This window comes from Procambarus clarkii, chromosome 12 (assembly GCF_040958095.1).
Source record: "Procambarus clarkii isolate CNS0578487 chromosome 12, FALCON_Pclarkii_2.0, whole genome shotgun sequence".
In the NCBI taxonomy this organism is placed as follows: domain Eukaryota; kingdom Metazoa; phylum Arthropoda; class Malacostraca; order Decapoda; family Cambaridae; genus Procambarus; species Procambarus clarkii.
In genome coordinates, this window is record NC_091161.1 from 47,140,409 (window position 1) to 47,164,959 (window position 24,551).

Sequence of the window (24,551 nt, forward strand, 5' to 3'; positions counted from 1 at the left end):
AATTAGTTCATCTGAGATTTTTACTATGACGAACATGTCTTCTACATAACGGCAGTATACAGTTGGCTTTTGTCTACTACTAAAGACTCTATCTTCGATGGTTCCCATGGAAAAATTAGCGAATAACACTCCTAAGGGGGAGCCCATTGCTACTCCGTCTATTTGTAGATACATGTCCCCTTTCGGACTGATGAAAGGAGCTAACTTTGTACATGCCTCGAGAAGGCTCTTCAAATGTGGCTCGGGCATGTCTAATTTGGGGATGCTCTTGTCTCTGTATACTCTGTCCAGTATCATTTCTATGGTTGTGTCGACTGGGACATTGGTAAATAGGGATTCGACGTCCAGGGAAGCAATGATTCCATCAGGCTGTGTAGTTTTGATTAATTCTAGGAAATCTGCTGATGATTGTAGACTATAGTTGCTTGGAGTTTATGGAGTTAGTAGTTCATTAAGTATTTTTGCCAGGTGATTGATTGGAGTTGGTATTTGGCTGATTATTGGACATAGTGGGTTACCCGGTTTGTGTGTGTGTGTATATATATATATATATATATATATATATATATATATATATATATATATATATATATATATATATATATATATATATATATATATATATATATATGTGTGTGTGTGTATATGTATATATGTAACTGAAAACTCACACCCCAGAAGTGACTCGAACCCATACTGCCAGGAGCAACGCAACTGGTATGTACAGGGACGCCTTAATCCGCTTGACCATCACGACCGGACATAAGGAAGTGATAGCCTAAGCTATTTGAACCACTTCCCCGCCGGCACTCGGATAGTAATCTTGGGCATAGCATTTTATCAAATCACCTCATTCTTTGGGGCAACACGTGAGGAACACAAATGCAAACAAGCCTGAATGGTCCCCAGGACTATATACAACTGAAAACTCACACCCCAGAAGTGACTCGAACCCATACTGCCTGGAGCAACGCAACTGGTATGTACAGGGACGCCTTAATCCGCTTGACCATCACGACCGGACATAAGGAAGTGATAGCCTAAGCTATTTGAACCACTTCCCCGCCGGCACTCGGATAGTAATCTTGGGCATAGCATTTTATCAAATCACCTCATTCTTTGGGGCAACACGTGAGGAACACAAATGCAAACAAGCCTGAATGGTCCCCAGGACTATATACAACTGAAAACTCACAACCCCAGAAGTGACTCTAACCCATACTGCCAGGTGCAACGCAACTGGTATGTACAGGGACGCCTTAATCCGCTTGACCATCACGACCGGACATAAGGAAGTGATAGCCTAAGCTATTTGAACCACTTCCCCGCTGGCACTCGGATAGTAATCTTGGGCATAGCATTTTATCAAATCACCTCATTCTTTGGGGCAACACGTGAGGAACACAAATGCAAACAAGCCTGAATGGTCCCCAGGACTATATACAACTGAAAACTCACACCCCAGAAGTGACTCGAACCCATACTACCTGGAGCAACGCAACTGGTATGTACAGGGACGCCTTAATCCGCTTGACCATCACGACCGGACATAAGGAAGTGATAGCCTAAGCTATTTGAACCACTTCCCCGCCGGCACTCGGATAGTAATCTTGGGCATAGCATTTTATCAAATCACCTCATTCTTTGGGGCAACACGTGAGGAACACAAATGCAAACAAGCCTGAATGGTCCCCAGGACTGTATACAACTGAAAACTCACACCCCAGAAGTGACTCGAACCCATACTGCCAGGAGCAACGCAACTGGTATGTACAGGGACGCCTTAATCCGCTTGACCATCACGACCGGACATAAGGAAGTGATAGCCTAAGCTATTTGAACCACTTCCCCGCCGGCACTCGGATAGTAATCTTGGGCATAGCATTTTATCAAATCACCTCATTCTTTGGGGCAACACGTGAGGAACACAAATGCAAACAAGCCTGAATGGTCCCCAGGACTATATACAACTGAAAACTCACACCCCAGAAGTGAGTCCCTCTGTCTTCGTCTTTGGTGAAGTAGCTCCTGGGAGTTGTTGGGGCTCCCCGCCAAGAAACCAGCGTTGAATGTAATGAAACACCATTTTCTGGGTGAGTCCCAGAGGCTCCCCGGCAACCCTCCCTCCGGTCGGCGGTTTTTGTGTATTTTGATAACCAGCCTCAGAACTGCAGGGTGGATTGCCGGCACTTGTCCAATCGTTTGTCAAATTTTGTCATTTTTAATCATAATTGGGGTTTGTTTTGGGGCGCTTACCTTTCTGTGTGCCTGTCCCGGTCGATGGCAGATATAGAATGCTCCAAATAACATGTGCATTTCTATAGGCCATTGCTCCTCGTGCTTGTTTGAGGGGGCCTGATTTTGGCTCGTGGTTTCTGGTAGGCCTAGAACTCCACCCACATCGACTGATGCCAAAATTTGGGATATCCATATCAGCCTGGATAGCTCCGGGGAGCCTCCGGGACTCGCCCAGAATATGGCATTTCATTACATTCAACGCTGTTTTTTGTTTTTTTTTGCAGGCAGTTCGGTTTTTAAAAAACAAGTTAAGAAGGTTGGACAAAGGACAGTGAAGTGCTCATTGATGAAGAAAAGTTAACTACGCAGTTTAATAAATTATTATCTTTATATGAAGTTTTGTTTCATTATCTCACTTTATTTTTGCCATTATTCCTCATTGATGTAGTTCATTGTAATAGCAGCAGTAATAGACTTCCCTTGATGAGAGGAAACAATATAGGGCAGCACAATGGGCAGGCTGCCTCATAATCGCAGGCTGTTGGGAATGGATGACAGATTTATCCGTGGATACCTGCTTGATGGGGCTCTGGGAGTTCAGCCCAGCCTCCAGCCTGGGCTGAACTCTCCAGCTGGGAATTACTCTCCAGCCTGGCCCAAGGCTAGGCTTGACTTGTGAGAGTTTGGTCCACCAGGCTGTTGCTTGGAGCAGCCCGCAGGCCCACATACCCATCACAGCCTGGTTGGTCTGGCACTCCTTAAAGAAAACAATCTAGTTTTCTCTTGAAGATTTCCACGGTTGTTCCGACAATATTTCTGATGCTCACTGGTAGGACGTTGAACAACCGCGTGGAAAATATACAAATTCTCTATTTTTAATACTTCAAGAGTAACGAAGCCCGAAGTAATTATCAAAAGCAGGCACCAAACCGGGAAGGCTATGTAGCACCATCAAATGAACAGAATAATCGTAGGGAGCTAAATATCACTAAGGATGCCAATATGATAATAGAAACACATAAAGGGAACGACATCAAAGGCATCCGATTCACCAAGAATGCTATCAAAGACAAGTGGCCACAAGGGATGGTTGGAAAGCAGGACGCACATTCGCCAGGAAGTCAGGATATTCAACGATGATATGCACGACTGTAAGAGGGACAATACAGTTTGGACAATAGGGAGTGGGGCGGAGCTCCATTAATGCCTGCGAGTTAAGCGTGTATGGCTAATACGCAACCTCGCCAGAGCTGTTTCCCACCACCGGTTACGGTGGTAGGAGGAAGGCCATGAGGACACACTACTCTTAAGAGCACACAGTTTGTTACCAGTAACAGAAGACCAACAATCCTGCCAACAGGCAAAGATGGAGGATTGAATAACTAGGTAAAAGTCGGAATAAGGAATACCTTTACGGGACATGGGACAAGTGCGGATAGCTTCCTTAGCAGCAGCGTCCGCATGCTCATTTAAGGGCACACCAATATGGCTGGGAACTCAGCAAAACTCCACTGGCTTAAATCTACTGGAGATAAGAAACAGCCAATGTTGAATCTCAGCTACCACCGGATGGAATGGATTAAAAGACTCCAGAGCCTAGAGGGCACTGTGAGAGTCAACTACAACAACGAAAGAGGATTGACATTGAGAAAGCAGTTGACAAAGAGCATATAGAATAGCATAAAGTTCTGTGTGAAGTTACTAGTCTCCTGAGGCAGGCGACACTTATAGGTGTGGGCAGGAAAAACAGTAGAGTAGCCTACACCGTCTACAGACTTAGACCCATTTGTGAAGATAGAAATGAAGTGGGAGTGTGAAGAAAGGTGTTCAAGGAAAAAGCATTAAATAACTGTATGAAGGGTAAAAGCTGTAGTCATGAGGGTCAGGATTTTACAAAATTTAGGAAGGGGGGGGGGGGGACTACACGTGGGCAAGGACGGAACATGAGGAAAAATATTGATAACACGAACCGAAAGAATTGTGTAGGCGAGATAACCAAGCAGAAAGAGGGAGGTGGTGTAAGGGAACAGGAACCACAGGAGGGGCGGTCCCTATGTCAAAGCGCGACATAGGCGAGAGTGAGGATGTTGTAAGGACCACACAAGGTAGCGAAGACAGTAGCTATCATGGTGGTCCTGGAGAGACAGGACGCTGGTTTACACATACAGGCTGAGGGTTGGAGTCGAACAAAATTACCAGAGCTGAGGCGTAACCCAGTATGGTGCAGAGCATCCAGACAATGAAGAGTAGAAAGTGAAGCAGACCAGTAAGCAAGGTAACCATAATCGAGTATAGACAGAACAAGAGAAGAGCATGCTCCTATCAGCTCCCTAAGACGTATGGGACAAGACCTTAAGTAAGTAAAGGGCCTTAGAGCATTCAACTCATTGGTAAGATATATGGGGGTGACCAAGACAAACGAGTGTCAAAGATTAGTCCCCAAAAGCTTAGCAGAATCTTTGTACAAAAGAGGATGACCATAAAACGACAGAGGGGGACGAAGAACAACCGGCTTTCAAGTAAAAGTCATAGCACAAGTTTTAGTTGTGGAGAACCTGAAGCCATGATTGGTGGCCCAGGACAACATGGCATCAATTGCAAGTTCAAGCCACCGTTGAAGGAAAGGCGAATTATCACCATGACAGCAGAAGGTATGTTTATTCAGGTAAGGTACATACATACAAGTGATGTTACATTAATGGATTGATATATAGATAGAGCAAGTACATACAATGCCTAAAGCCACTATTACGCAATGCGTTTCGGGCAGGAAAAACATTAATTTTCTGATCAGGGGGAGAAAGATACTGGCAGTATGGGGCTTTAAATTTATTGAAGATTAAATTCTGCAGAACATGTAAATATATAAAGTTTCAAATATATAAAGTAAGTAAATATATAAAGTTTATATTAAACACGGTTTATATTATAGACTTATAACAAAGTTTATATTATATTAAACTTAATATTGAACATGTAAATATATAAAGTTTCAAATATATAAAGTAAGTAAATATATAACGTTTATATTAAAATATATAAAGTAAATATATAAAGTAAGAATTAACAGTAACAATTCCAAGTCCGAGGACTAGATTTAACTTAAAAGGTACACCCGTAGTAAGTATGAGACCTTAGCCTATAGTGACATGGAAACTAATTCTGCAGAAACCTAAAGGTTAACTGGTACTAGAATTAAGGCCGAGTGCAAATGTGTAGTAATTATATAACACTAGGATATAACAGGCAGGACACAAAGAATAACTAATAAGTGAGAGACCACATAACACGTAATGTACCCAGCCAAGAGGCCGTAAAAGACCTAATGAATAAGGAGAAGGGGGTGTGACTACAAGTAGGGCTTACTAGCACCTAGACTGGGCAAAGTATTAGCTGCGGACAGCGGGACACTTGGGGAGCGGCGCTGCACCCCCCTTCCCACATGCAGTGGGGAGAAAAGGGGACAACTGTGCAAAGCATGACGGGGGTACAAAGACAGCCGCTTGCAAAGGGGAGGTGGGTGGGCTTCGCGAGGGCAGCGGCGGGGGCAGGCGGAGTGAGGGCAGAGCCCCTCTGTGCGCCCGTATTTATACGGCCCCAGACTGCCCGCGCAACGCCGCGGGATGCGCTGCGCATATGTTTCTTTCTCCCCCATCAGAAATATCCCCGCTTGCGATCAAGCAGTGACCATTTTCTGATCAGGGGGAGAAAGATACTGGCAGTATGGGGCTTTAAATTTATTGAAGATTAAATTCTGCAGAACATGTAAATATATAAAGTTTCAAATATATAAAGTAAGTAAATATATAAAGTTTATATTAAACACGGTTTATATTATAGACTTATAACAAAGTTTATATTATATTAAACTTAATATTGAACATGTAAATATATAAAGTTTCAAATATATAAAGTAAGTAAATATATAACGTTTATATTAAAATATATAAAGTAAATATATAAAGTAAGAATTAACAGTAACAATTCCAAGTCCGAGGACTAGATTTAACTTAAAAGGTACACCCGTAGTAAGTATGAGACCTTAGCCTATAGTGACATGGAAACTAATTCTGCAGAAACCTAAAGGTTAACTGGTACTAGAATTAAGGCCGAGTGCAAATGTGTAGTAATTATATAACACTAGGATATAACAGGCAGGACACAAAGAATAACTAATAAGTGAGAGACCACATAACACGTAATGTACCCAGCCAAGAGGCCGTAAAAGACCTAATGAATAAGGAGAAGGGGGTGTGACTACAAGTAGGGCTTACTAGCACCTAGACTGGGCAAAGTATTAGCTGCGGACAGCGGGACACTTGGGGAGCGGCGCTGCACCCCCACCGCAGGCCAGCGGCCGGACCCCCCCCCCCCCCCGAAGGGCGAATGCCAGCTGGCCGCGTGAGGCACTCAAAGTGGCAGAGCAACAACGTCCCGTCTGACGTAGGATGTGAGAGCACTACTCTTCCGCCTGCCGTCTGCCATTATTTCTGATGTGGCGAGCCCGTCCCGAGACGGGCGCCTAGAGGGCAGCGCGTAGGATCCTGGAGAAATCTCGCCTGGTGACAGGAGCGCTTGTAGGATCCGAAGAGTGTTGATTCCTGACCATGTAAGCGATACCTGGTCCAGTCGGAGCGTGCGTCGATTTTTTGTCGCGTAGCTCACCTCCCCCGGGCTGAAAGATATAAGGCAGTAAGGGTGGGCAGAAGCGGCATGCAGTGTTATCGTGACAGGCAAGAGCACAGACGAGAGGGAAACCCTAGCTGAATCAATACGGAGACGAAAAACGGGGGGAGGGAGCCCGGCAGCAGGAATTAAGAGAATCCTTAATTAACAATCCTGGATGAATAAAGAGTTTCCGAATAATTATACTGTAGCAATGAAGGGGGCTAGCAATTCTAAGAATCTTCCAGCAAACGGAAGGGGGAAGTACCTTTGCTAAGAGCAAAGGTGGGAGAAAGCCAGTAGGAGAACAGCAAGGAAGCACAAAGCAACTATAACAGGGGTAATACGAAACACTATAAATCTTGAATATAAGCAATACATATACCAAGAACGGGTATATACAGCTAAGCAACATATACATAAACAATAAAATGGAATAAGAACCAATTCTTAAAGCCAAATCTATAACATGCTTGTGTCCTAAGCGGATGTAGAATGTGAGCGGGGAACATTACCCTTGGTCTCTATCCCATCTCTGCCTCCAGACGGGTGATTGGGCTGGATAGAAGCCAAGGAGTCTGCCTTAAGTGGCCGCTGAGTGTAGTCTTGTGTTGTCAATGAGCGTCTGCGAGCCGCAGCTAGTACGCCGTGAACTTCGGCTACATCTTTAGAACGGGAGCAAAGTGAAATCGACGGCAGGGAACTGCCATTCAGTAACTGTAATAAGGATAATAATAAGAATACAATGTCGTAAATAATCGTACAATGAAGAATACAATGTAATATCGTAAATAACCGATGACGGCAAGTGCCGCAGAATGGAAGAAATTAAGAAAGCAACGCCAAACCATAATAACAATTTTTATTTTTAATAAAATAATACTGGAATGACAGTAACGATTCGGAATAATATTAATACTACCATATAGCCCAGCAAATAAAGGGAAGATAATAGTATTAACGTGGGCCCTGGGCGGCTGCATCCCGGCACCGCTGCGTGCGTTGTAATGGTGATCAGAGGAATATCCGGCTCGCATTCTCTTCCTCGCCGCAGTAGGGTGAGGAGGGGGGGGGGGTTTCCGGCTTGTCGTGGCTGCGAAAAAAGGGAACAGAAGAAGCCGGCGTTGTGCGCCAAGCGGGCAGAGCGCAGGGGAAGGAATAGCGGTTGGAGGTAAGGCCCCTACCCTAATGATAGATGAGGTAAAATTAAATAGAATACTATTACGTAGTAGGAAACAACAATGGCGAAGGAACAAGAAGAGTAAAATAGCCCAGAAGGCCGGATGGCCAAAGAACGTTAGCGACCGTATGGCCAATAGCATGCTGGCTGCTGCTGGCCAACAACATGCTGTCTGCTGCTGGCCAACAACATGCTGGCCGTCATCATGCTAACTGACTGGCTTGAGCTTGCCGAAAGGAAGGCCGAATGGCCAGTTTTTGCATGACACCGTGCGCGAGGCCATGCTAAACTCGGTAGCATTCCAAATGTATCTTAATGTTTGATACGATGAAGAAAGGGTGGTCAAATATAATGCGCAATATTTAGAATATATAATGAGGGAAACGAGAGTAATAGGACGAAATAACCGGAGGAAAAATGTGGGGGGGGGGGACCCCACCCGAATGCACTCCCTGGAAACACAAACCGAAACTGTCTCTATTTTCCGCTTGTTACAACTTGTAATAAAGTTGTTACATCTTGGCTTAACGTGTTTATGACGTATTAGAATGTTGTTACAACTTGCTATATTGGTTGTTATAACTGGTTAGGAGGTGTTAAAACTTGTTCGAACGTTGTACTAACGTCGTAGTTTCGGTGTGTGTTTGGCGGGCTGCAACTAGCGTATCCTAGCTGAAATTAACTTAATGGCACAGAGGCAAAGCAATAGATTAATACAAATCCTAATTGAAAGTCCCTTAATATAACAAATTGAACGTGAAACTTAAGCAAAGTGTATATTGCGGGAAAATTTTTTCGTAATAAATACAAATCATAATTGCGAGTCCAACAATAACAAATTTAACAGATAAGCAGACGTAGGAGGAACCAAGGGGACGTTTCCCACAGGCGAGCCCGCACGGCTGGGGGGGGGGCGGAAATGACAGAGGGCCGAAGAGAAGATAACGTCGCCGAGGCGCGCTGGACGGCACACAACCCGGTCTGAGAAAGGACATAGGCCCAAAAGCGAGAGGCGACAATCGTAGAATGGGATGGAAGAATGCGGAAGTAAGAGGGCGAGACCGAGTAAACAGGGAACCAGGGGGGGGGGGGGGCAACCGATAAGCCGCGGCTCGCGCACCGCTGGCCATACCTAAACATACCTAGACAGGAAGGGGAGAAGCATAAAAGTAACCCAGCAAAAGACTAGTAATTAGTAATTAGTAACTCTGCAAATAGCACATCCTGGCTGACTTTACTTAATAATTTACTTAGTAACTCTGCAAATAGCACATCCTGGCTGACTTTACTTAATAATTTACTTAGTAAGACTGCAAATAGCACATCCTGGCTGACTTTACTTAATAATTTACTTAGGAACTCTGCAAATAGCACATCCTGGCTGACTTTACTTAATAATTTACTTAGGAACTCTGCAAATAGCACATCCTGGCTGACTCTACTTAATAATTACTTAGTAACTCTGCAAATAGCACATCCTGGCTGACTTTACTTAATAATTTAATTAGTAACTCTGCAAATAGCACATCCTGGCTGACTTTACTTAATGACGTAAGGCAAGGAAAAATGAACAAACATACTGAACACAGCAACGCAAAATTAAACATGCGACATGAGCAAAGCATCAACTGTCGGAGTAAATTAAGGTAGGCTGTTTGGGAAAAGGAATCCGTGGTAATCTGAAAGCAGGAGGCATGTTAGTGCTGAAATGTAGAACGTAATTAAGAGGAAGGGCAAGGCATGTCGCGAGATGTCTGCAAGTACAAAATAAGAAACCTTCCATATAAAGTGTGTGAAAATCTTAATTTACATTGTCTTAGGAAGGCAAAGAACGGGATATCATTAAATATACGACGTTCCCGACGACGCTTCGACGCCGCGATCTGCTGGAGTGTACCGTGCCCCAGGCACCGTGGGGCCCACCCCCTTGTCCAGGTCACCTGAATAGGGGCAAGGCATGGCACGTGATATCTGCAGGTACAATATAAGGGTATACAATCGGCGTGCATATATAACCATTTTTACATTAAGAGAACGGAGGTGAAGCATAACATAAATATAACCAAATAAGTAACGTGAATAAACTGCAAGAGCCAAGCGTAAATACTGTAACCACTGAGGAAACTAAACTGCAATAGCTAAGCATAAACTACTGTAACTACCGATGAAACTAGGCAAAAATGCAGGGCCAGGAGACGTGAAGCTAAAATAAGGGCCCGGGAATACTGCAAATAGCACATCCTGTCTGACTTTACTTAATAATTCTTAGGAACTCTGCAAATAGCACATCCTGGCTGACTTTACTTAATAATTTACTTAGTAACTCTGCAACTAGCACTGCCTGGCTGACTTTACTTAATAATTTACTTGGTAACTCTGCAAATAGCACATCCTGGCTGTCTTTACTTAATGACGTAAGGCAGGGTAAAAGTGGGCAAGCATACTGAACACAGCAACGCAAAATTAAACATGCGACATGAGCAACGCATCAACTGTCGGAGTAAATTAAGGAGGCTGTTTGGGAAAGAGAGTCCGAGGTAACCTGAAACAGGAGGCATGTTAGCGCTGAAATGTAGAACATAATTATGAATAGGGCAAGGCATGGCACGTGGTATCTGCAAGTACAAAATAAGGGTATACAATCGGCGTGGATATATAGCCATTTTACATTAAGAGAACGGAGGAGATGCATAACATAAATATAACCAAATAAGCGACGTGAATAAACTGCAAGAGCCAAGCGAAAGTACTGTAACTACTGAGGAAACTAGGCAAAAAGCAGGGCCAGGGAACGTAAAGCAAATTAAGGGCCCGCAAATACTGCAAATAGCACCTCCTGGCTGACTTTACTTAATAAATTACTTATAACTCTGCAAATAGGACATCCTGGCTGACTTTACTTAATGACGTAATACAAGGAAAAGTGAACAAGCATACTGTAACACAGCGAACGCGAAGATTTGAACATGCGACATGCACAAGGCTACGAATGCCTGAGTAAATTCAGATAGGCTGGTGGCAAAATGAATCCGAGGTGATCTGAAAGCAGAGGCATGTCAGTGCTGAAATGTAGAACATAAATATGAATAAGGGCAAGGCATGTCGCGAGATGTCTGCTAGACAAAATAAGAAACCTTCCATATAAAGTGTGAGAAAGTCTTAATTTACAGTGTCTTAGGAAGGCAAAGAATGGGAATCATTAAATATACGACGTTCCCGACGACGCTTCGGCGCCGCCATCTGCTGGAGGATACCGTGCCCCAGGCAACATGGGGGCCGCCCCCCTGTCCAGGGCACGGCCCCTGGAACTGGACGCCGAGGACTTAACGGATATAACGAAGTCATCCTGGATTGCCGGCGGCAACGCCGAACCCAGGGCCTGTGGTGCGTACCGTTAGACGTAAACCTGCCGTCGTCGTCGAGCTGATCTCGGGTCCTTGCTCCAGCGCCGGCGTCTCCCTCCGACGAAGAAGAACAACAGACGACACAGGCGGACGAACGCTGAACTTACGACGTAGGAGGAATCCCTGCTACAACGGACGAGCAGGGCGCTTAAGACAAACACACCAGGCTACACCGGCCAGGCGGGAGCGCCTGGGAACCAACCTGCCGGCAACACCGGCCAGACGGAGGACATGGAGTAACGGTCCTGGCTACCCCCCAGGCAAGCAGGGCACGTGCCTGAGGGCCTGGATGGCGGAAAGCTTGAAATAACACACCGGGCAACACCGGCCAGACGGACGTCTGGGGACTACATGCCGGACTTACACCGGCCGACGGACGTCTGGGGACATCTTGATCGGCGCCACTCTGGGGAAGACGTACCTGGGGGCTCCGGGACTCCGAAGGGCCTGGGGCTAACACCCCGGGCAACACGGCCGGGCGAGACGTCCGAGGCGACGTGCCTAGCAGAGAACACACCACACATGGCAAGGACCCCGTGGCCTACCAACCACGCGCTGCCACACGGCATGCTCAGGGCCTAGACGAAAAGGGAGGGGGGGGGGGGGCAGGCCGCACACAGGCGCTGCCGTACGGGCGCAAGGCAGCCCGAGCCCCGACGAGGGAAGCCGTGGCGCAAAGCCACGTGGATTAGCGCCCAAAAGGGAACAGGAAGGGCGGGACACAGCCCAACCGTGCGCGCCACGGAACACCGTGCCACGTGGCAGCGCGACCAGGCGTGTGCCCCGTAGCAGGCCCGGGCGGAGGGCGGGACCTGGCCACGAGTCGTCGCCAGGGGCGACGCTTGTCCGCTCAGGGAGACCCGTCCCCTGGGGACATCCCAGGGAAGCCGGCAGACCGGCAACAGGGAACACCCGAGGGAAAAACAGGAAAGACGCAGAAGCACGCCCTGCCGGCCAGGCACGTGACGACCCGGCAAGGCATGCATGGGCCCCAAGGCGGGGCCCGCCATAGGGCCGCCCACGCCTGGCCACGTGACGCCGCCGCCGAGAACATGCGCCCCGGGCGTAGGACCGAACCTGGCCACAATCCGTCGCCGACGGCGACACATGTCCTCGGACAAGGCGAAACCTGGCCCCCTGGGACACCCAGGAAACCCGGCGGGCCGGCGACAGGGAGCCATGAAGGAAAGGGGGGAAGGACGCCGAAGCACGCCCAGACGACCAGACACGTGGTCGATGGCGGCGAGGGAAGGGCCCCAAGGCAGAGCACAAAGGGCGTAGGGCCCACCACGCCTGGCCACATGGCGACGCCGGCAAGGGCACGCCTGGCCGCCGACGGGGCCCCGGGCAGGGCGCGCGCCTGGGCACGCCGCGCTGCGGGGCCCCTTGGACACGGCTGGACGGGGCCCCACATGAGAGGAGACCGAACGCAGGCCACTAGGGACGCGGCCCGGGGCACGCCGACCCTAAGCCAGCCACGCGACCAGCACGGCACGGGGGCGCCCGGCACAGGCCTAAGGAGGGCGCCCCAGCTCTCCGGGAACTAACAGCAGAGAGCCCAAAGGACTAACTAAGGCGGCACACACGTACCGCGAGGGGATGGCGCTTGGCACACGCCGCACTGGGGAGGACCTGACTAGAATTGAACAGAAAACCTCACCTTGGGTTTAAAAGTGTAGGGCAGGAGGGCCCTGCCGGAACAGTCTGGGGTGTCGAGGGCCCCAGGATGTCCGTGAGAGAGAGGTCAGGTACCGAGGCAGCTGGCGTGTTGTCCATCTCGTGCGAAGTCGGGCGGCCGGGGAGTGGTTGCGAGGGCAGCGGCGGGGGCAGGCGGAGTGAGGGCAGAGCCCCTCTGTGCGCCCGTATTTATACGGCCCCAGACTGCCCGCGCAACGCCGCGGGACGCGCTGCGCAAATGTTTCTTTCTCCCCCATCAGAAATATCCCCGCTTGCGATCAAGCAGTGACCATATCTAGAACTTGATACTAATTGAGCATAAAGAATAAAATGTGTTGAGAACAAATACAAATAAAGATAAAAAAAAGGGGGAACATGACTGAAAAAGCAGCACAAATACAATAGGTTGACAAACAGTGTTGATTAAAAAAAAAATAACAGACATGGGTTGACAATAGAGGGGTAAGGTAGGTTACAGGGAATTTATTAGGTAGTGTTTAGTTTTTATCTTAAACTGGTTGAGAGAGGTACAGTCTTTAACATGGTTGGGAAGATCATTCCACATTCTGGGTCCCTTGATTTGTAGAGCATTTCTAGTTTGATTAAGTCGTACTCTTGGAATATCAAAACTGTAAGATCATCATTGACATAGAGAGTGGAAAAGATGCCAGAAGGATGGGAGGAAAGAAGACCATTGAGAGCAACCAGGAAAAGAGTAGTGCTCAAAACACTACCTTGGGGTATACCTTCATATTGCCAAAAGGAGGCAGAGAGAGAGAGAGAAGTAACACGCTTTACTATAAAGGAACAATTAGAGAGGAAGTGAGGGAGGTTACCACAAAGGCCAAAATAACGAAGTTGGGTCAGAATATGGTATCTCCAGGTTGTGTCGCATGGCTTTTCCAGGTTAAAATGGACAGCAACAATGGAGGTCTTCGTAACAAAAGCAGTACGAATATAGACCTCCAAGTTCACCGAAACATCAGTCATGCTGCAGTACTTGCGAAAACCAAATTGAGAAGGGGGGAGGTCGTAATAGTGTTCCAAGAACCACATTAGACGGACATTGATCATACGTTCAAGGAGTTTGAAAATGCAACTCGTGAGGGCAATGGGGTGGAAGTCCTCAGGGGCTGTTCCCAGAGACCTAGGTTTTCGAATAGGGAGGACAACTGCATTGAGCCAGTCCTCACCCAGCAAACATTTTCATGTTTTTAAAACATCCTAAAAACGACATTTCATTGTTTTCAGCACGTTTATAATTACGTTTAGAAAAGGTTTTTTGAGAACTTTTATATACGACCTTAGAACGTAAATAATTAACATTTCTAAAAACTTTTTTATAATCTTTTAATTACCTACATTAAAACGTTTAGGGTAAATTAGGGTATAATAATTTTTTAATTCATATCTGAAATAGAAAGGGAGAGAAAGAAAGAAGACATATCTGAGAAAGAAATGGACATCCTATATATGTATGTGTAAATTACAAATAAATAGGGTACAAAAAGAGAATTAAAATATTATATTTATTTAATTAAGAATGAGTAATACAACAAAATATATGTAATAGCTCGAAATATATAGACTATATCTATAACAGAATATAAAAGTAAAAATTTAAAAATCTATAAAAATCTATATATGCAATATGTGAACACAATAGATTTTGTGATCAAGCAGCCTGTGATTCATGTCATGCTGAGATCAGTCTGACGTTACAAGCAGTTATTGTTACTTAAAACTAAAACAATTAAAATTTTCCGAGTATACATATAACACTATAGTTTTTCTATGACTAATAATAAAAATCTATTAATCAAAAGTTTAGGACTAATTAACTAAAAATAAAAATCTACAAGTGAATGTAAACACAGTCAAGTATAATATTCATGTAGAAAGAGAAAGAAAAAGAGAGAGAGAAGGAAAGAAAGAGAAAGAAAGAAAGGGAGAAAGAGAGAGAGAAAGAAAAGAAAAAACAGTCATGTATAATATTCATATTAGCACCATGCAATATAACTTAGATTAAGTAAAAATCTCAGACATTTTTAAATCAAATGAAATATGAGAGCCAGAGAGAGAGAGCGAGAGCCAGAAAGAGAGCGTGAGCCAGAGCCAGAGAGAGATCGTGAGCCAGAGCCAGAGAGAGAGTGAGTCTGAGCCAGAGAGAGAGCCAGAGCCAGAGAGAGAGACAGAGCCAGAGAGAGAGAGAGAGAGAGAGAGAGAGAGAGAGAGAGAGAGAGAGAGAGAGAGAGAGAGAGAGAGAGAGAGAGAGAGAGAGAGAGAGAGAGAGAGAGCCAGAGAGAGCCAGAGAGAGAGAGAGAGCCAGAGAGAAAGAGAGAGCCAGAGAGAGAGAGAGAGCCAGAGAGAGAGAGAGAGCCAGAGAGAGAGTCAGAGCTAGAGAGAGAGTCAGAGCTAGAGAGAGAGTCAGAGCCAGAGAGAGAGAGCCAGAGAGAGAGAGCCAGAGAGAGAGTCAGAGAGAGAGAGCCAGAGAGAGAGAGAGCCAGAGAGAGCGAGAGAGCCAGAGAAAGAGAGAAAGAGAGAAAGAGAGAAAGAGAGAGAGCGAGAGCCAGAGAGCCAGAGAGAGAGAGAGCTAGAGAGAGAGAGAGCCAGAGCCAGAGAGAGACAGAGAGAAAGAGAGAGCCAGAAAGAGAGAGAGAGCCAGAGCCAGAGAGAGAGAGAGCCAGAGAGAGAGAGAGAGCCAGAGAGAGAGAGAGAGCCAGAGAGAGAGAGAGCCAGAGAGAGAGAGAGAAGAGCCAGAGAGAGAGAGAGAGCAAGAGAGCCAGAGAGAGAGAGTGAGAGAGAGAGCCAGAGAGAGAGCAAGAGAGCCAGAGAGAGAGAGAGCAAGAGAGCCAGAGAGAGAGAGAGCAAGAGAGCCAGAGAGAGAGAGCGAGAGAGAGACAGAGAGAGAGAGAGCCAGAGAGAGAGAGAGAGAGAGCAAGAGAGCCAGAGAGAGAGCGAGAGAAAGAGAGAAAGAAAGAGAAAAAGAAAGAAAGAGAGAGAGAGAGAGAGAGAGAGAGAGAGAGAGAGAGAGAGAGAGAGAGAGAGAGAGAGAGAGAGAGAGAGAGAGAGAGAGAGAGAGAGAGAGAGAAAGAGAAAGAAAGAGAGAGAGAGAGAGAGAGAGAGAGAGAGAGAGAGAGAGAGAGAGAGAGAGAGAGAGAGAGAGAGAGAGAGAGAGAGAGAGAGAGAGAAAGAAAGAGAGAGAAAGAGACAGACAGACAGAGACAGAAAGACACACACACAACAAAAGAGGAGACAGAACAAAATTAAGGCAAGGAGAGAGAAGACAGAACAGAAACAACAGAGAGAGGAGAGAAATGAGAAATCATTGAAGAGAAGGGGAAGAGAAACACAAGATAAGAAAAAGATACAAGAAAAATATACAAGATAAAAATGACATAAATGAATACCACAAATATAAAAAGTAAAGGAAGAGAGGAGGAAAGAAGAGATTAAAAGACAAGAAAAACAGGAGAGAAACGTAAAAGAAATAAAAAAGGGACATTTGTGAGGAGAGAAAATAAAGAGACCAGAGAAGACCATATATCAAGAGTGTGAGGATAAAGACATATATTTTCTTAGTAGACATCCTCTGGCTCTTGTTGCCCCTCTTGTATACGAATTGTACTTGCAAGTTTTCCCTGAAAAGATATTAACAAAATTAATATTTAATTATTTATTTATATAAATTACACACACAAACTTTATATATATATATATATATATATATATATATATATATATATATATATATATATATATATATATATATATATATATATATATATATATATATATATATATATATATATATATATATATATATATATATATATTATATAATTTCGTAAACCTCACCCTGTAAACATTCATGTTTCTACATGTTAAACAAGCTACGAGGATGAGGGAAGGGGATGTTCCCTCCATGCTGGATATTATATTTACCAGGAAAGAGAAAGATATATTTATCATTCGGTACCTCCCTCCTTTGGTACCTCCCTTTTCCTCCTTTCAGTACCTCCCTCCTTTTACCCAAGTGACATTGGTCACTTGGGTAAAAGTGACCATGTCTTTTTGGGAATAAAGTATGCAATGCATTATAATCTGGAAGAAAATGAGCTTGAAGCAGTTGAAAAACCTGACTTGTGGAGAGGTCATTATGGGGAACTCAGATATTTCCTTAAGGAATTGGACAAACACTTGCTGTTAGGACATGAAGTAAATGAGATGTATGTCAAGTTTTGTGAAATATATGATAATGGCACAACAAAATTTATACTAAAGCAGAGATGCAGAACTAGGAAAAAGGGAAAAATTGCCCAAACATACAAGCAATACAAAGATGCGAGAAACAACAATAGCAGTAAGGAGAGGGGCAGAAAGACTATGACTTTCGGTCATATTCAACAACACAAATATACATACACACACACACATTATTGGAAAAAATTGGAATTGGAATATTGGAAAAAATAATTAAAACTAAATGGGTAGAACACCTGGAGAGAAATGATATAATTTCAGACAGACAGTATGGTTTTCGATTTGGAAGATCCTGTGTATCGAATTTACTCAGTTTCTATGATCGAGCAACAGATATATTACAGGAAAGAGATGGTTGGGTTGACTGCATCTATCTGGACCTAAAAAAGGCATTCGACAGAGTTCCACATAGAGAGGTTGTTCTGGAAACTGGAAAATATTGGAGGGGTGACAGGTAAGCTTCTAACATGGATGCAAAATTTTCTGACTGATAGAAAAATGAGGGCAGTAATCAGAGGCAATGTATCGGACTGGAGAAATGTCACAAGTGGAGTACCACAGGGTTCAGTTCTTGCACCAGTGATGTTTATTGTCTACATAAATGATCTACCAGTTGGTATACAGAATTACATGAACATGTTTGCTGATGATGCTAAGATAATAGGAAGGATAAGAAATTTAGATGATTGTCATGCCCTTCAAGAAAACCTGGACAAAATAAGTATATGGAGCACCACTTGGCAAATGGAATTTAATGTTAATAAATGCCATGTTATGGAATGTGGAACAGGAGAACATAGACCCCACACAACCTATACATTATGTGAGAAATCTTTAAAGAATTCTGATAAAGAAAGAGATCTAGGGGTGGTTCTAGATAGAAAACTATCACCTGAGGACCACATAAAGAATATTGTGTGAGGAGCCTATGCTACGCTTTCTAACTTTAGAATTGCGTTTAAATACATGGATGGTGATATACTAAAGAAATTGTTCATGACTTTTGTTACGCCAAAGCTAGAATATGCAGCTGTTGTGTGGTGCCCAACAACAGAAGTTGGCCCATATCTTAAGAAGCACATCAACAAACTGGAAAAGGTGCAAAGACATGCTACTAAGTGGCTCCCAGAACCTAAGGGCAAGAGCTACGAGGAGAGGTTAGAGGCATTAAATATGCCAAAACTAAAAGACAGAAGAAAGAGGTGATATGATCACTACATACAAAATAGTAACAGGAATTGATAAAATCGACAGGGAAGATTTCCTGAGACCTGGAACTTCAAGAACAGGAGGTCATAGATTGAAACTAGCTTAACACAGATGCTAAAGAAATAAAAGAAAATTCACTTTCGCAAATAGAGTGGTAGACGGTTGGAACAAGTTAGGTGAGAAGGTGGTGGAGGCCAAGACTGTCAGTAGTTTCAAAGCGTTATATGACAAAGAGTGCTGGGAAGACTGTCTCATCCTGTAACTACACTTAGGTAATTACACACACACAATATATATATATATATATATATATATATATATATATATATATATATATATATATATATATATATATATATATATATATATATATATATATATATATATATATATATATATATATATATATATATGCCTATACTTACATAAACCACAAGTGAAGATAACAATCTTTGGACAACACCCACCAGTGGGACTCGAACCCAGAAAGCACAACTACCTTCCAGTAGCTGGCATAACTAGTATGCTTTAACCCACTACGCCATCAGACCTTACAAAAGAAGTAGATAGTTCGAGATATATATATATCTCAAACATCTCCACCTCCCGAAGGCACCAGATGAGTGAGGGGTCAGTCTGCATTTTTCGTCAAGCCACTGTCAATGTGAGAGAACTCGTGTCCAGCTTATAAGCCTATACTTGCATAAACCACAAGTGAAGATAACAATCTTTGGACAACACCCACCAGTGGGACTCGAACCCAGAAAGCACAACTACCTTCCAGTAGCTAGCATAACTAGTATGCTTTAACCCACTACGCCATCAGACCTTACAAAAGAAGTAGATAGTTCGAGATATATATATATCTCAAACATCTCCACCTCCCGAAGGCACCAGATGAGTGAGGGGTCAGTCTGCATTTTTCGTCAAGCCACTGTCAATGTGAGAGAACTCGTGTCCAGCTTATAAGCCTATACTTGCATAAACCACAAGTGAAGATAACAATCTTTGGACAACACCCACCAGTGGGACTCGAACCCAGAAAGCACAACTACCTTCCAGTAGCTGGCATAACTAGTATGCTTTAACCCACTACGCCATCAGACCTTACAAAAGAAGTAGATAGTTCGAGATATATATATATATATCTCAAACATCTCCACCTCCCGAAGGCACCAGATGAGTGAGGGGTCAGTCTGCATTTTTCGTCAAGCCACTGTCAATGTGAGAGAACTCGTGTCCAGCTTATAAGCCTATACTTGCATAAACCACAAGTGAAGATAACAATCTTTGGACAACACCCACCAGTGGGACTCGAACCCAGAAAGCACAACTACCTTCCAGTAGCTGGCATAACTAGTATGCTTTAACCCACTACGCCATCAGACCTTACAAAAGAAGTAGATAGTTCGAGATATATATATATCTCAAACATCTCCACCTCCCGAAGGCACCAGATGAGTGAGGGGTCAGTCTGCATTTTTCGTCAAGCCACTGTCAATGTGAGAGAACTCGTGTCCAGCTTATAAGCCTATACTTGCATAAACCACAAGTGAAGATAACAATCTTTGGACAACACCCACCAGTGGGACTCGAACCCAGAAAGCACAACTACCTTCCAGTAGCTGGCATAACTAGTATGCTTTAACCCACTACGCCATCAGACCTTACAAAAGAAGTAGATAGTTCGAGATATATATATATCTCAAACATCTCCACCTCCCGAAGGCACCAGATGAGTGAGGGGTCAGTCTGCATTTTTCGTCAAGCCACTGTCAATGTGAGAGAACTCGTGTCCAGCTTATAAGCCTATACTTGCATAAACCACAAGTGAAGATAACAATCTTTGGACAACACCCACCAGTGGGACTCGAACCCAGAAAGCACAACTACCTTCCAGTAGCTGGCATAACTAGTATGCTTTAACCCACTACGCCATCAGACCTTACAAAAGAAGTAGATAGTTCGAGATATATATATATCTCAAACATCTCCACCTCCCGAAGGCACCAGATGAGTGAGGGGTCAGTCTGCATTTTTCGTCAAGCCACTGTCAATGTGAGAGAACTCGTGTCCAGCTTATAAGCCTATACTTGCATAAACCACAAGTGAAGATAACAATCTTTGGACAACACCCACCAGTGGGACTCGAACCCAGAAAGCACAACTACCTTCCAGTAGCTGGCATAACTAGTATGCTTTAGATTCAGATTCAGATTCAGATTCAGATGTTTATTCAGGTAAGGTATATACATACAAGTGATGTTACATTAATGGATTGATATATAGATAGAGCTAGTACATACAATGCCTAAAGCCACTATTACGCAATGCGTTTCGGGCAAGAAAAACATTAATATCTAGAACTTAATACTAATTGAGCATAAAGAATAAAAGATGTTGAGAACAAATACAAATAAAGATAAAAAAAAAAGGGGGAACATGACTGAAAAAGCAGCACAAATACAATAGGTTGACAAACAGTGTTGATTAAAAAAAAAAAAAGAAAAAAAAAAAAGAAAATAACAGACATGGGTTGACAATAGAGGAGTGAGGTAGATTACAGGGAATTTATTAGGTAGTGTTTAGTTTTTATCTTAAACTGGTTGAGAGAGGTACAGTCTTTAACATGGTTGGGAAGGTCATTCCACATTCTGGGCCCCTTGATTTGCAGAGCATTTCTAGTTTGATTAAGACGTACTCTAGGAATATCAAAACTGTATTTATTTCTGGTGTGGTGCTCATGGGTTCTGTTACAACCTTCTATGAAGCTTTTAAGATCAGGATTGGCATTATAGTTTAGCGTTTTATATTTATTTATTTATTTATTTATGCATATACAAGAATGTACATAAGGAATGTGAGGATACAATTATGGTAATTACAGTCTTGTAAAGCCACTAGCACGCGCAGCGTTTCGGGCAGGTCCTTAATCTAAGAAAATTTTAAGGAGGTAAATACTTGCAAAATTTATAGACAAAAAAATGATAACAGATTACATGGAATGAAAAAAAAAAAAGATGAGAGAAAATTATAGGTACAGTATATTAAAGCACATAGGTAGCTATGATTGATTGCAATGACAGCTTAAAATGGTAGTTGACAACAAATTGGTAGGCACAATACAGCAGAAACAATATAAGATTGATTGCAATGACAGCTTGAATGGTAGTTGACAAAAATTGGTAGTCACAATACAGCATATGGCTAGCACATAAAAGAAGACAGCAATGAACACAATGATAAGGTTGTTTGATATTACATAAAAATTAGGAGATTGGGTACCACTAGGTACAGAGCAAATTAAAGCTCAGTGTAGGAAACTAAATAGATGAAGTTAGGTACTTTTTGGTTTTGCTTTTAAATAAGGCAAAAGTTTTACAGTTTTTCAATTCACTAGGGAGTGAGTTCCATAGACTAGGTCCCTTAATTTGCATAGAGTGTTTACACAAATTAAGTTTGACCCTGGGGATATCAAAGAGATATTTATTTCTGGTGTGGTGATAATGGGTCCTATTACATCTGTCCAGGGAGAGTTTCAGAGCATGGTTTGCATTTAAGAACAGGGTTTTGTAAATGTAGTTGACACAAGAGAATGTGTGGAGGGAGTTAATATTTAGCAAGTTTAGAGATTTAAACAAGGGAGCTGAGTGTTGTCTGAAAGCAGAGTTAGTTATTATTCTGATAGCAGATTTTTGCTGTGTGATGATGGGCTTAAGGTGGTTTGCAGTGGTAGACCCCATGCACAGATACCATAATTAAGATAGGGGTAGATTAGTGCATAATATAGTGAGAGGAGAGCAGAGTTAGGAACATAATATCTGATTTTGGAGAGTATACCAACTGTCTTAGAGACTTTCTTAGTTATGTGTTGAATGTGGGTGCTGAAGTTGAGTCTCTTGTCTAGGAATAGGCCAAGAAACTTGCCATCATTTTTATTACTGATGTTAATGTTGTCTATCTGTAGCTGAATTGCATTTGATGATTTGTTTCCAAATAAGATGTAGTAAGTCTTTTCGATGTTTAATGTTAGTTTGTTCGTTGACATCCATAAGTGGACTTTTTTTAATTCATTATTCACAACATTATTTAGTGTATGTGGGTTGAGGTTTGAGTAGATAAGGGTAGTATCGTCAGCAAACAATATAGGTTTGAGAATATTAGAGACATTAGGCAGATCGTTTATATATATAAGAAATAGAAGAGGTCCTAAGATGCTGCCCTGTGGCACTCCAACGGTAATTGGTAGAGTGGAAGAAGTTGTATCATTGATGGTTACATATTGGTGTCTGTCACTAAGATAGGATCGGATGTAGTCAAGGGCAAGGCCTCGGATTCCATAATGCTGGAGTTTAAATAAGAGGTAGTTGTGATTAACAGTATCAAAGGCTTTTCTTAGGTCAATGAAGAGTCCAATCGGAAACTCATTTTTGTCAAGGGCTGAGTAGATAATGTCAAGGAGACTAATGATTGCATCATTGGTACTCTTTTGGGACCGGAAGCCAAACTGGCAGGGGCTGAGTATGTCGAATTTTACGAGGTAGGAATAGAGCTGTTTGTAAATAATTTTTTCAAATATTTTTGATAGAATGGGTAGATTTGATATTGGTCTATAATTGTTTATGTCCGCCGGATTGCCTCCTTTATGGACTGGCGTTACTCTTGCTTTTTTGAGGATATCAGGGAAGGTGTGACACTCTATAGATTTGTTGAACAGTAGTGCTATGGGTGGGGCAAGGGCATGGGAGGCTCTCTTGTACACAATGGACGGAATTTCACTGGTGTTCCCTGCCTTGGTTTTTAGAGAGTGTATGATGGACACAACATCTGCCGGGCTGATTGGTGAAAGGAGAAGAGAGTTTGGATAGCTGCCTGAGAGATATGTGTTAATATGTGTCTGAGTCTGTGGGATTTTACTGGCAAGATTAGCACCAACCGATGAAAAGAAACTATTAAATTCATTTGCCATTTCTAAATCAGTTGACGGTATATCCCCATCCTTGTAGAGTTTTATTTGGTTATGTGAGTGTTGTTTAGTTCCTAGGATACTAGAGATAGTTTTCCAAGTGTTTTTCATGTTACCTTTTGCTTCATTGAATCTATTCACATAATATGCAAGTTTTGCCTTTCTTATGATACTGGTAAGCATTGATGAGTACCTTTTAGCTACTTCCCTTGAAACTAGGCCAATCCTAACTTTCTTTTCATATTCATGTTTCTTGTTGATTGAGTTGAGAATGCCATTTGTGAGCCATGGATTGTTTAATCTTTTGTCAGTTACTTGCTTTGTAAGAAGGGGACAATGAAGGTTGTAGAGGCTTAGAGTTTTGGAGAGGAAGAGGTTAGCTAATGAATTTATATCATGGGTATTAATGAATTCAGAATCCCAGTTAATATTGTGAAGTGCCTCTGTAAGATTGTCTAAAGCTGATTCACTGTGTAGCCTAAATGAAAATTTCTTGCTTTTTGGTGGTGTTATGTCCATGTTCACTATGAGAAAGGTAGGATAGTGGTCAGTTGTTCTGTCGTAGATTATACCAGATACAAGGGGAGCTGTTATGTTTGTCCATATGTGGTCCAAGGTAGTGGCTGATGTTTGAGTGACTCGGGTAGGTTTGGTGATAGTGGGGATTAGCATACAGGAGTTCATGCTGTTAAGGAAATAGTCAACTTGAGAGCAGTTTTGTTGACCCAGGTCAATATTAAAGTCTCCTCCCAGAATGATGTGGTTTTTGTTGAGATTGTTGTTTATAATAAGATTCCTTAGGTTGTCTGAGAAAGAAGCTATGTTAGTATTAGGAAATCTATAGATGGCTCCAATAGTCAAAGAGGATTTAAGGGATTTAATTGTAAACTGAGCAAAAGTATATTCACAGTAGTCATCTCTGTCACTAATAACACTGTTGCAGATAAAT

The 24,551-nt window shown here is 43.2% G+C and overlaps 1 protein-coding gene and 1 long non-coding RNA gene across 3 annotated transcripts in view; one reads left to right on the top strand and one right to left on the bottom strand.

Annotated features, from left to right (window-relative positions):
* LOC138364165 (uncharacterized) overlaps positions 1-2,634 on the top strand; it is a 48,014-nt gene extending 45,380 nt beyond the window's left edge. The window contains exon 2 of the long non-coding RNA XR_011228336.1: positions 2,523-2,634. This is a non-coding gene — a long non-coding RNA (uncharacterized lncRNA). The remainder of the gene's footprint in view (positions 1-2,522) is intronic.
* Positions 2,635-5,052: 2,418 nt separating this feature from the next.
* LOC138363929 (uncharacterized) overlaps positions 5,053-24,551 on the bottom strand; it is a 317,396-nt gene continuing 297,897 nt past the window's right edge. Inside the window, exons 2-3 of one of the 2 annotated variants that reach the window (XM_069323389.1) lie at positions 7,419-7,620; positions 5,053-6,913 (exon numbers count right to left, since the gene is read on the bottom strand). In XM_069323389.1, coding sequence (XP_069179490.1) covers positions 6,900-6,913; positions 7,419-7,620 — 216 coding nt within the window. In that variant the 3' untranslated portion in view covers positions 5,053-6,899. Of the gene's footprint in view, positions 7,621-24,551 lie in introns of both variants that reach the window. The other variant, XM_069323388.1, reaches the window with a different exon arrangement.